At 42.9% G+C, this 13,448-nt stretch overlaps 1 protein-coding gene across 1 annotated transcript in view; it reads right to left on the bottom strand.

The window, feature by feature from the left end:
• Positions 1-13,448, bottom strand: part of ELOVL2 (ELOVL fatty acid elongase 2) — a 51,026-nt gene that overhangs the window by 11,471 nt on the left and 26,107 nt on the right. The window contains exons 3-5 of the mRNA XM_077809116.1: positions 9,544-9,621; positions 7,981-8,152; positions 722-846 (exon numbers count right to left, since the gene is read on the bottom strand). Of these exons, the coding sequence (XP_077665242.1) occupies positions 722-846; positions 7,981-8,152; positions 9,544-9,621 (375 nt within the window). The remainder of the gene's footprint in view (positions 1-721; positions 847-7,980; positions 8,153-9,543; positions 9,622-13,448) is intronic.

Raw genomic sequence — 13,448 nt, 5'->3', positions numbered from 1 at the left:
TGTGTGTGTGTGTGTGTGTGTTTAACTTCTGTTAGTACAGATAGGTCAAGCTGGATTCTCACTGGCTCATGTATTACCAACAACAAGGATTCTACAGTAGAACCTAGCTAACAATCCTAGTGGTCTTGTGTGAGCCAGAGCTGTATTGACTTTGCAGCTCTAACGGGAGTAAAAAGCAATAAAAACATCATCAGTGAAGTAAGCAGCTGTAACTGAATAAACTGAGGGAGTAAGTCTAATGTATGTAGTTATTTTGCAGAGAAGAACCACACTTTAAAAGCCACAGTAATTGGATGTTCTAGCCTCATGCTTAAATAACTTGCTAAGTACTTCAGTCCTGTTCCACTCTGTGAGTTCAGTTCAGATGAATTAAGATAGTATTGAATAAACATATTCCTTATGAAAATTGGCTCTGTAGACCCTGTTCAGATCTTGATCCACATTAAGTTTATTCTAGTGTTTGAGGCTGAATTTGGATTTGATAGCACAATTTGAATTTGATCATACTGAACCCCTCTGAGGTTTTTTCCACCAGATTGCTGCTTTTGGATCCGATCTGGAAACAAAGGCTTTGGGGTTGAATTTGGGTACAGGAATTTGAATCAGAGGTCCTTCCTCTCCCACATTTCAAAAGATTTATATTCAAGGTTACAGTTTTATGCCACCTCTTTGGACAAAAAATATCTATTCGAAGTAAAGAGAGAGTGAAATATAAATGTACCAGTTGTGCCTGAGTGAGGTATTTCTTCCACCACAGATACTTGCGCATGGAAGGAATGACAGAAAATCCATAGTAGGAGTACATGAGAACATGGATAAAACTATTCAAGGTGGGTCCAAAGAAACCTGTAAGAATCCAACAAAGAAAACATTTTATTCAGCGGTATCACTGGGGGTGGGGCGAAGGACTTTCCCTCCCTGTAAATTGTAAGAACATGTTTCCTGGTAGACTTTTACTGATCACTAGCATTCTACCACTGCATCTAGTAATAATCCTCTGTACCTTTTTCTTTTTCTTTTTCTTTTCTCACTTCTGGTCTTGGACTTGCACTGGATTCAACACTAGGGATTGCTCACCTTCCCTTCCCCGCCCCACCACAAAAAAGTCTTACTGTGACACGTTCCATTGGTACCAGCTAGCAAAGCGTTCACTCTTCTTTGCAAGCAACTCCTGTCTCAGACATGGCACACACAGTGCTTTCATTGTAGTTATCCATGAAGTCTAGCATGTGCTATCGGTACTGAAAGCCTGTAATTTATCGATACTCATAATCATTGTGGGATGTGTGTACGGGGAATAGTTAAGGAACAATGTAACTATACTGAAAATTACACCCTTATGGTCTTGGAATGAAAGTGGTTTACAAGGAGAAGGTCTCAGTGATGACCAGTTTAAGCAGGAGGGAATTGTCACCACTGTTCCCTCTAAGCTGTGTGCGTGAGCGCGCGCACACAGATCCTAAACCCCGCGCACACGGCGAAACACCACACGCACAAAAATTTGCACAGAAGCACAACAATTTGTACAGAAGACCTTTTTTGCACACACGGCCTGTCCAAAATTTGCACAGAAGAAATTTTTTGCACACACGGCCTGTCAAAAATTAGAGGGACCATTGGTTGTCACCCCTCCCAGGCTAATATGTAATGCATTGCTTCGTTGTCCATCGTTGCACCAACACAGAAAAGTCAATGGAAACCATCAAAGATAAACTATAAACATTGAAAGCACTTGGAAGTGAAAAGGAACAATGTGACAGCCTGGGGATCACATTCTCTGTGAATAAAAACTGATTGAGTATATCACAGGATGGAGAAATATGCTGGATCCACTCGCTGAGGAGGTACCTTTATGAGTGGGGGTGCTTCTTGAAAGATTGGGTCGTGGCTCTTTGGAACTAGCAAGCGTTGCAAAAGACTGAACTTTAGGGTGAGAATCGACTCTATTAAATAGTAAAGGGGACTATGAATAAATGTAGGCCCTAGTTTGTGTTTTATGATTTTGTGATGTGTGTGTAACCATTTGTTTCCATGGCTTATACTTGCTTCTGATTTGAATCTCTATCCTTTCTTAAACCAGTTTCCTTTTGTTTTACTGTAACTGAACTCAAGTGCTGTTCTTGGTACAGAAGCAGTGATCTAAGGTAAAATGGGTAAATTGGGGCACACTGCTCCTTTGAGAATGGAGGCTCTGGGATTTCTGGGGGTATCCAGTGACTGCTTACCACAGGTGGACACTTTGAAGGGACTCAGAGGCTGGGGTACATCTATTGTCAACCTGCAGGGCTGGTATAGAGGAGAGTGCTAGAGTGGCTGACAGGCTGGTTGTGTTGGGGAGCTAATGCCTAGCTGGCACAGGCAAGTCTCCCTCATGCGGGAGGTGAGTGGGAACAAGGTGACTCGGCCATGGATGCCCTGAGAAGTGCCTTATACACCCAGCTCTTCTTCTTTCCTTAGTTTCTTTTTATTTGATGTCATAGGCTGTATATTTTACTCTGTACTTCCTCTCTCCCTTCTTCCTTTTTATTTTCTATATTGTAGGCCATCCCTTCTTTGTTCTAAAAATTCTTTGTCTGTCTTGTCATTCTAAGCTCTAAACACTCAGCTATTTTAGATTATTATGTTGTAATAAACAGCAGCCTAATGCCCCGGGAAGATAAAAGAAAATGCACAACTCCCATTATTAAACACAGCTGTGAGAGCTTTACTCTGTGTCTGACTACAATTCATATACTCGAGCAAATTCTGTTGCCTTAATTGAGGAAAAACTTTCATTGACTTCAGTGAGTGTTTTGCTTACTTAAGGACTGCAGAATTTGGGTCTAAACAATATTTCACCATTACAATCAATTGCAGTAACTGAATATTATTCTAGCATTCTGTATGATGTGGATAAATTACCGTGTACGCTTTTGCCGAGATAGTTGAGCGGGAAGTAGCAATATTGCTGAGTTACATGTGTTCATTCTGTTAGTAGAATGTTCAGCAGTTACAGAACAAGTTAACATTTGGTCAGAGATCATATCGGTCTGATTCTTGTGACACAAGGCCCTCTCAGTGCCTACTGGCCACGGGTGCAGGGGCTACATAGGGTTTTACAGGAATTCCCTTAGTCATGTATGCGCATAATAATTCACTAAAGGATGACACGTAAGATCTTCACCGCGAGCCAGTAGCCCACTGGTTGACGTAATCGTTGCAAAATGCATGTAGGAGTAATATTTAAGGACTTATGTCTATACTGAAAATTGTGTTTTTAAGGTCTTGGAGTTAAGGCAAGTCTCCAGGAGGTGACATGCATCGGACACGTTCCTTTCAGCGAGGCGGTAACAGACACTCGCCTCCCTGTCTGGTGATGAGTGTATTGTGTGTTGTCTACCTCACAATGGAGACCTATTTGCTGACTGAGGGCTTGTCTGAGGGATGTAACTTGCGTTGCTCTGGGGGGTGTCCTGTTCACATCCCTGAGCGACGCAAGTTACAGTGACATAAGCAGTGTCCACACCGCACTATGTCAGCGGCAGAGGCTCTCCTAGCGACATAGCTTCCGCCTTTTGTGGCGGTGGAGTAATTATGCCGACAGAAGAGCCCTTTCCCGTTGGCATCGCATGTCACCAGACACGCTACACCAGCACAGCTGCACTCACGTAGCATGGTAGCATAGACTTGCTTTGAGCTTAGGTTCCAGCTGTAAGTTGTAAAATCTACAAGACAGAATTTACAGGAAGAAACAAAGTACCAGTAGGTGTCCTGTTTATGAATGAAAACAAAGGATGTGACTTGGATATCTTAGGAAGCAAAGAACACACTGGGTCCTTCACCTAAGAGACCTGCTGCGCTGATACATTGATATCTATGTAAGCAGGGTCTCAGTGAGCTGTCCCCTGACATCCAATGATGAACTGGGGGAAAAGCCTTGAGGAGCAGACCATATTTGCATTGACACACTCACTCTCCCTAGGTATTCAGCAGACAGCTGCTTTGCTAAAGTGATCAAGTTTGGCTGGTTTGGGGTTACAATTCACTTTACTCATACAATAAGGATAATACTAAAGGGCAGCAGAACTGTACTTCGCATGCCCTGATTAAGGGGGTCACCCTAAACTGAAACTCACTTGCTAAGCAGGGGCTAAGGATGTCAAATCCCAGTGAAAATGAGATGGGGGTGGGATGGGTGTTCCTATCTGATGGTACAGATTCTGCCTAAAAAGTCCTAGACACCTTTTGAGCCTCTCCTCTTCAGGGTCTAAGGACAGAGCTGATTGGACTCAACTGAGAGTCCTTGTTTCTGTGCAGTAGTTACTAGAGTTGAAATCACTAATGAGCAGATCTAGGGGCTAAGCCTTAGACCTGGTGTGGAGACAGTGTTGCAATGAAAGATAATGGAGAGAGAGAGCAGCTGAGTTCCCCCTACTCGGTAAGATCACTAAGAGCTGGGTTTTGTGGTGGACCCTCAGAATGCAACACTGCAGAGGTAGTGAGTGGCATGTATCAGCAAAGACAGCAGCAGCAGAGCTGAGTGGTGGCAGACGACAGCAGCAGAGGTGGGAGTGAGCGGCCAGTTGCGGCAGAGATAACAGTAGCTGACCAAAGACAACCAATTGTGAGCGGAGTGCAGTAGAGGACAAGGGGAGTAGTGTATTAAAGGGACATTTGTTTCCTGTTAGGTGGGAAACTGAGGAAAAGGACATGACCCAACATACTGCGGGGTGGGTGTTTGCTTAGGGTTAGATGCTTTCAGATTGTGGTTGCTGTGTTTTCCCAAATGAATGCTGGGTTGCCGTTCCCTTTTTAATAAGTTTTTTCTTTTGTTACACACAGACTTGGCATTTGCGAGTGGGGAAGTACTGCCTCTTAGGTGGGGTGGTTAGTTTTTCCAGGTTACTGCGTGGGGCTTGAGCATGGTTCTCTTTTGTACTGGTAAGAGGAACGCCCCTATATGTTAAACCTTGTCTTGTTACAGACTCCACCTGGCAGAAAAGTTACAGCAAAGCACTGTGGGTTAAGCGGAGAGGGGATCTCAGCTGGAAGAGTTAAGCAGTGAATCTGAATATGGTGAGTGTCCAGCGGAACGGGCTAGACATTCCAGGGAGATGCTTGGGGTGGGGGGCTCAAGGGTTGCAATGTGCCCCGTATGAACCTGTAAAGAGACAGCAGAGCCTGTGAGGCTTAGAGGCAAGTGCTTGTGTTGCATGTGGCCGGTGGAGCTGGGGAGCTGACTTCCAGCAGGCACGGACAAGGCATCCTCACGTGAGGGGCAGGTGAAAGTGAGGTGCCTCAAAACCCGTGGTAGCCCGGGAAGCATCACCATTCTCCTCTGTGTTGCAATTATGCTGCTGTAAAAGTGAACAGAGGGGAGAATCAGGTCCTGTGGGTTAGCCATAGAAGAGAGCACAGAAGCTGGCATGTCCATTGCCTCGCCCATGAGCAGTCCTTGATACCTGTACAAAGCATGTGTAAATCACTGCCAAATCACAATTCTCCACAGGGTCTGTGGGAGCATTTTACACCTACTTCAAACAATCAAAGTGACTGCACTAGGCAGTGGAGATTTGGGTCCTACACTATTAAAAATAAGAACTTAACACATTACTTTAAAAATAGAGCTGCTGAATTTTGTATAGGTTGAGATAACTTCTTTTCTGAGGGATGTGGGAACCAACGCTTAAAAACTAAGTTTAAAACATTAATTTTCTTTTCAACTTAGATGACAAGGCTACAGAAAAAATTCACTCAATTTACCCACTAACAAGATCGTACTTGATTTGATGCTAGAAATAATTCTCCACTTTCAACTCTAATCCAGAATGCAGAGAGAGCAGTCTAACTATCACTATTTCCCTTGGGTATGGGAGGAGACAGTGACAATTTCCAGTCAAGATGAACATGATCTGATAATAGCAGATATATTCCACAACATAATTATTATACCTGACTTTTGATGTGCAGGGAGCTAGAGAAGGCCAATTTTCCGTCACAAAGACGTCTGGTTTCACTTGGATAAAATGCACATTACTCTGCATCACTGTGACTTCCTACCAACTATGCAGTCACATTTCAGGTCTTCAAAATAGGACTTTAAAACAAGCCAAATTCATGAATGTAGGGTCTGTGATTCAAAGAGAGGAATGTTTTTAAGAGACCGTGAATGTATTAGGGCATGGCTACACTGGAAACTTCAAAGCGCTGCCATGGGAACGCTCCTGCGGCAGCACTTTGAAGTGCGAGCGCGGTCCTGCTTGTTTTGCTGATTGTTCACGCTCCTGAGCCAGCAAGTTAGAGCGCTATAAAATGTAAGTGTAGACAAGCCTTCACATTTACACTGCCAAGTACAGGGTGTACTCTGATACTGATTTCTCATCAGTTTCATAACAGTGTGACTCCATTGCACTTCAGTAGAGTTAATTCTGATTTACTTTTGTGTAAGTGAGAGCAGACTTAGTCCCCTTCTCTCCTAACAGTCCAGACCTCATATGAAGTTAAGGCTGAATCCTCTTCCCATAGAAATGGGTGGGAATTTTTGCTACTGACTTCAAGGGGAGCAGGATCAGGCCCTTACCTATTCAAAACGAGGACTTGAGAATATGATAGTTCTTGACTTGTCAAAGTTTGGGTGACAAATGCAATTACGATTCCTCAGTAGTGTGTGAAGTTGAAAAGTTAAATAACTTTTTAAAATATTCACAAGAAATAGGAACACTTGAGAGGGAAGCACAAACCTTCACTAAGGTAATAGCAGCTCCTCAGCAGCAAACAAACTGGGCTTTGCCTACCCTGGATGGAGTTTGAATATTCTCTTTATTGCTATATAGTGGTTTTGAGTACACTTTTTTTTTTTTTTTTCAGTTTGGCCTGCGTACTTCTAAATGTCTTCAAATCAGTTATGCTGGTCACAGATGCTTAGTTACACATTTATAAATGAAAGATCTTGCTAGTGCAAGAAGGCAAAAATTTATAAGCATTTGAACGTTGTGCTATACAGCAGGGGTGAAATTCCCATTGACTTCATTATTTTGCCTTAAGTATCTTATGGGACAGACTCTTCTCTCAATTATGCTATTTGAGGGAGATACACTTGCATAAAACTGGTTTGAGGAGAATCGGGTCCTATCTATCAGTCTAGGCACTTTATACTGTGCTCATTACTAGGGCACCGGGTCTGTCACAGATTCTGTGACTTTCCATGACCTCCATGACTTCTGCAGGGGCCAGTGTGGCTGAGCTCTGTGCTGCCCAGGCAGCTGGCTCCAGGGCCAGCTACTTGGGCGACCCTGAGAACAGCCTTACCAGCTGCTGCTCAGGAGGCCCTGGGCAGCTGATCCTAGGGACGGCCTGAGCAGTGGTCCCAGGGGCAGCCTCTGACAGTTGGTGCCGCTGGCCGCTGGCCCCAGCCCCCTGCCCAAGCAGCACCCTCCTGGCCCCCCCAGCAGCGGTCCTGGGGGTGGCCAGAGCAGCCGCTGCTCAGCAGCCCCCGTCAGCTGGTGCCACTGGCCCCAGGGTGCCCCCCCAGTCAGTGGACCCCCGCAGCAGTGGTCTCCTAGGGAACCCCCCTAAGCAGTGCCTCCCCAGCAATGCCCCCCCCCCAAGATTTAGTCACGGGTATTTATAGTATAAGTCACGGACAAGTCACAGGCCATGAATTTTGTTTCTTGCCCTTGACCTGTCCAGGTCTTTTACTAAAAATACCTGTGACTAAATTGTAGCCTTATTCATCACTGTAGTATCTGAGCATGGAGCAATAGTTTGGTGGCCTGGTAGTCTGTGATCCTGAGCACTCACAATTCTTTTTTATTTCAATGCTCAGCACCTCTGAAAATAAGCCCATATGACTCTCTACTCACCTTGACTTTTATAGGGATTTGTGAATAATTCTGCAGATAGCTATTATTACTATTAACATGATTGACCTGCATAGCTGTGTGCAAATTCCCTACATCTACCCCCTTAACATACTGATGAGAAAATGACAGAACCACTTACTTTGTCCACAAGGGATCCAGTTCAGAACACACCACCAGATGTTAAACATAGTGGCATGATGATATACATGAAGGAAAGTAATTTGACTGTGTTTCTTCCTCAGTACAAAGAAAATAGTGTCCATGAATTCAATTACTTTGGAAAAATAATACCACCACAACACCTTGGCCACCTGTATGAGCAAGAGAAAGAGAAATAAAGGTCTGTCCGTAAAGGGCTAAATTCTGCTACCCTTAATCAGTCCTTGCTCTCACAAAATTCCCACTGAAGTCATTTTCCCATTGATGAAAGATGGCAGGATTTGGCCAAAAGTTTCTTATTGCCTAAGTACACTTAGACCTCTAATCTGTTTTGCATGTAATATAGATTTTTCTGAATAGATGTCAGTTAAAAATACCTTCTGATCTAAACTTCCACAGTAAGGCTTTCTAATTGCTCTTCATCTGTATCAAAAAGTTACAATAGCCTTTTTCTAGGGGGCTTTACAGGCAGATACTGGAGTGGGAAGAATGTGAAGCACAATGAACTAGTGGGATACTTGAACAGCAACCGGCTTGGACTGTTGCTATTGGAATACTTTTTCAAACATGATCTGAAAAAAAAAGACTAAATATTTTAAGTGTTGTAATATACAAGTTCTCAAAAGAGTAATTAAAGTAGGCAGTCAGCATAATCCATTATCAAAGCCCCCTGGACACAATGGAGCAGATCCTCCATAGGGAGGTATGCCAATTAATAATATTTTAATTTTACAGGACCATTAAAGCAGGGTATGGCAGTGAGATTCACAGAGTCTATAAAACAAGGGGGAGCAAAAAAATTTTATAGTAGTAGTATCTCCCAGTGAGGAACAGCAAAAACATCATATAGGTGGGAAAATGTGTCTGAGTGACCCTTGCAAGCCAAAATGTGGAAAGTCCTAGAGAAGGAGAAAGGGGGCCAAAATGGAGGAATGGAGTGAGTCTTGGGGTGAAAAGGAAGAGTGATTAATTATATCAGGTGAGAGAGTTCATGGAGAATTTGGAACAGTAGAAGGACAAAACTTTGAATTTTAAGGTGTGTAATAAGAGTCAAGGCTAGAGATGAGCCGAAGATGCAAAATCTGGATCCAAGCATTCCCGGAGTTCAGGTTGGTTCAGGCACTGGTTTGGACCCATAAGAACCCAAATTTGCTTGGACAATTTCACCATAGGTTTTTAATTAAAGGATTTATGTTTTCCATAGAAAACATTTCCATTTTGTATTGGCATCTGTTCTGATAATTAATGATGCAACGCCAGATGAGCCAGAAATATTGGAAATAAACTTTTGTAAAAGCCTTTCCAGAACAAAAATGTACTTCTCACATGGTTCTCCACCCTATAGAGGGGAATGAGGACACATCCAACCTGGATCAGCACATACATATCCCACTGTGTAACAAACAGAAATAAAAATATTGTTTAAAAAAAATCCTAATGCCTAAAATCTAAATAGGCCAGTGATGCAAGGGAATAGCACCCAAGCCTATAGAGAAATAGACCACAACATCTTTTCGTTACTGAGTTGCTGTTTCTGCCTCACCCGGATATCAGCTTCTCCTGCACTGGCAAGGTTCTGACACTGTAAGTTATAGCCTCCTTCCCAACTGGAGAGAATAAGCTGGAACAAAACAGACAGAAAATCACTCAGCAAAAGTATTCATTCATATTCCTCTGTGCTTCTGCTCACCATTGCAGTGGAAATGGCACAGAATTTGGGCCACTGCCGATTCATCCCACGAACAGATGCTATTAAAATAGTCTATTTCCATATATCAGAATAGGGTTCTGTTCTGGAATTAAAAGGTTAGAAGGTGGTGATGGAAATACACAATGCAACAAACCCGGCCTTTCTCATTTTGCTGGACTTGAAACTTCAAACCTATCATAGATAGGCTGTCATTTCTAACAGTGCTGCTCAACCTGCAGCTCTTTAGGCAGTCATGTGCATCTTTTGTAGAGATCCTATGTTTTGAGTAGACCTGTTCTATCTGACACACGCAGGGCAGCAGGAGAAGTGCTAAACAGATTATTGGTGCAGCCAATATCTTTCCCTGTTCCTCCAAATAAACTGAAAGTGTATTTGGGCTGGGGAAGGAAGGAGAGAATATATGTTTTCCCATATCATTTATTTACATATATAATCTCCCAGGAGACGAGAGTACATATTGTACTAATGAAGTGGCAAAGAGACTTAAAGTAATTCCATAGGAGTATCCTGATGCTGCATTAAAGCGTCACGTGAATACATGATGGGTTAACACCATGCAACGCTACAAAACAAATTCAGCAATGCAAAGGGTATCGCTGTGATTATTTTGTGGGTCTCTGGAAGTCCACGCAGGGGAAAGTAAGCACAGCTCTTCCAGAATCAAAGACCAATGGGGGTGACTAGACAAATCCACACAGGCTGTAACACCTCCAGGGAGGTACAGCCACCTGTAGAGGCTTGCATGTACTGGTTCAAACTGGATTCTCCAGAGACTATCAAACAAAGGACTTTGGGATAAATAGCCTGAATTTAAACTGATTTAAGGCCTTCTTTCTGTTCCAGAAAATGGTCAGAACCACCTGTCAAAAGGAGGGGGTCCAATTCTTGTGGAAGGATTAGAAGGACTGTCACTGACCAGAGCCCTTGTTAGATTTACTGGGGTGATCTCTGTTAAGCTTATTAGCATGCATGTAGGGTCTTCTATTCTTACTATGTTTGCTCTGTAAAACTTTCATCTTAAGAATAAATGTACTTGTGTGGTAATTTATAACTGTGAGCAACTGTGCTGTTTATAGCCTCTGAGGAGAAAGCAAAGTGCAAACACACAAACATGTTTAGGTGGTTTGGCTTGCTGGGGAACTCGCAGTGTTGGCAAGGAACTATGCAGTCTGGAAAAACCTTGCTCAGTGGAGAGAGAGTCTTGGGTCTGAATCCAAGAGAGGTGATGGCTGAGGAGCCAGAAACCTAGAAAGGGTGTCCTTACTGTACTGCAGAGGGGGGATACCGGTGTGGTTGCCCTGACTTGTGACACAGTCTACAAAATCTGGCCCTTGGAAAAGCATCTCTGGTTTTATTTATATATGTATTTGGAGGAGGGGAGGAAGGATGAGAAAAAAACAGTAGCTTGTCTCCTAAAGGATTGTTTTTCTTCTTTCTGAAGAGCGAGCTGAGGTAAAGTCTGTGTCTTGATGCATGTTGCCATTTACTGAAGGTCATCTCTGCCTTTGATCAGCTTTAGGTGCTGTTCAGGAACCACCGTTCCTGTACTCTAGTAGGTAGTGCAATGACAAGAACTGCTGAGTACTGTATTGACTTTTGCTGCCACACCTGACCTTGACATGCCCCATGAGAAACCCTCTACTCAATGATTGCCAGTCTCTCTTTTCCCCACCACAGAAGGCTTAAGACAATGTTTCCTACAGTGTGTATACATACAAGTGTATCATACTTATTAAACAGAAATACACATACTGTGCAGCAAACCTACAGTGGTTTCATAGTTTACAAATTAGTTTGCCATTGAAGTTTAAATAGCTATTCTATCTGCAACCCAAAGGTTGTCTGTGGATGAAATCATTGCTATTCCCATTGGACATTCAAGCAACTGTGACTTAATGTCGTCTTCAATCAATATGCAAAGAAACAAGATATCTCAACCTTTTAGCTGTACTGTTCCATGATGTTCAGTCAGAACAGATCTTTGTGTGGAGAGTGAGAATGGGTCACTTAACATCCTTCTGTAAAGAGTTGTTAGTTTGTGAAAATGTCCTTTTAAATTGTTTGTTTCATCATAACGCGACCATTTATGCATGAGAAATGCAAGTGGCTCGTTCTGTGTACCTTACAGGGGGTTTAAAAAATACTGGAAAACATAAGGGGAAAAAGAGATGTCTTCATTCTCTGGCAAACCCTTCATTTACATTTCTTGGCTCTGCAGGCCAGTGTTCTGTATGCTACAGTTTATCCCTGAAGCAGAATAGGTGGAGCCCCAAGTTCTTCTACAAGGTACTGTTATTTCCAGTACAGAACTGTAAAAATGCCTAATTGAAGAAAACAAACCTTAGACCTTACACTACGTTCAGCTTCTATCTGAGAATCTAAGTTCACAACAGCTCCGGAAGGCAGATGATGAAATAGACCAAAAGGGAGATTAGTTCCTTGATTTTCAGAGGTGGCAACGAAAGACATTGGCTTAGGATAGATGGAAATGTCTTTCTTTAGTCGCAGGACCCAACAGCTAAGCAGCTTGCTACTTTTTCCCCAATTAAAGCATTTCTGCTTTAACTCAAGTGATCGCAGCTTGTCCTCCTTAAGCCACAGGTTTCATCCTCATTGTCCGCTGTGTCTGTGGTCACAGTTATGAGGTCACATTTCATTATCCTGAGTCCCTGCAGGTCCCATTGATTTCACCTCTGAAAATCTGTCCACAAATGACTTGTCTATGGTCAGAGGGAAGTCTGTGGCAGAGCATGGAATGGAACTCAAATTGATTGACTTCTGGTCCTTGGCTTAGCCACAAGCAAGCCCATCTTTTCACCTGAAAAAGAGAAAAGCACTCTCTACTGCTTTGGTTCAGGCAAACTGAACTTTTAAATCTCTTAAGGATACTCTCAGCTGTCTTAGTTCACACTTTTAGGATATTTTATTTTAAAGAGAGAGAATCGCTTTCTAAAATTATTATAAAATTTATTGAAATATCTTAATGACTTGTCAGTGAAACCAGAGTGTCCCCTGCTCCACCGACACCTTTTTGAGTTAACTAAAGCCTCCAGCAGAGTTTGCAACCCAGGCAGTGCCACCTTATGCTTTGGCTGTGAAACTCAGAGAGGGGAACTAATCCAGTTGCGTTGTTCAAACTGAGTGAAGTTCAAATGTAAACCAGTGCCATTAATAGTGAAAACTAAATTAGAATTATTTCAGTTTTAATATATCTAAAGCACTGGCAAATAGAATAGGACATATTTTTTTATAAATACATATGAAAAGAAGTCTCATGCTGTCCCTTTAATTTTAAAATGGCTGTAGGCACCTGACAAAACAAGCCTTAGAGCATCTGCGGTGCTGCAAGGATGGGTGTTAGAGAAGTGGATTTATGAAGTGACAATAATTAAATACTTTTCCAGGTCAGTATTGTGTTTAAAAAAAAGGGGGGGGGGCGGCGGCGGGAGAGAAGATTTCCCCCGCTCCTTTAGAACAGTCCAAATACCACTGGTTTTGTTTACAATGTGTGCTTCTGGTCACTAAAACTGGCAGAATGGGACCATTGCCTAGAATATTCATTTGGAGAACTCTTTGCAAATGCCTGGTGCAGCTGAGGTCACACAACATGCTCTGCCAAAGAGCTTCAGTTCCCATTTCTTGCATTCTACCATGAACCTCCAGGATTTGTGTTCTCTGGCCTGTGTGTACTCACTTCCTCTCCTGTGGAAGAGAGGGTGGAAAAAGACCCCCAGGTC

The sequence above is a fragment of the Eretmochelys imbricata genome, chromosome 2 (assembly GCF_965152235.1).
Source record: "Eretmochelys imbricata isolate rEreImb1 chromosome 2, rEreImb1.hap1, whole genome shotgun sequence".
NCBI classification, from domain to species: domain Eukaryota; kingdom Metazoa; phylum Chordata; order Testudines; family Cheloniidae; genus Eretmochelys; species Eretmochelys imbricata.
The sequence above is the reverse complement of the archived record's forward strand: the minus strand, read 5'-3'. Positions and strand labels throughout refer to the sequence as shown.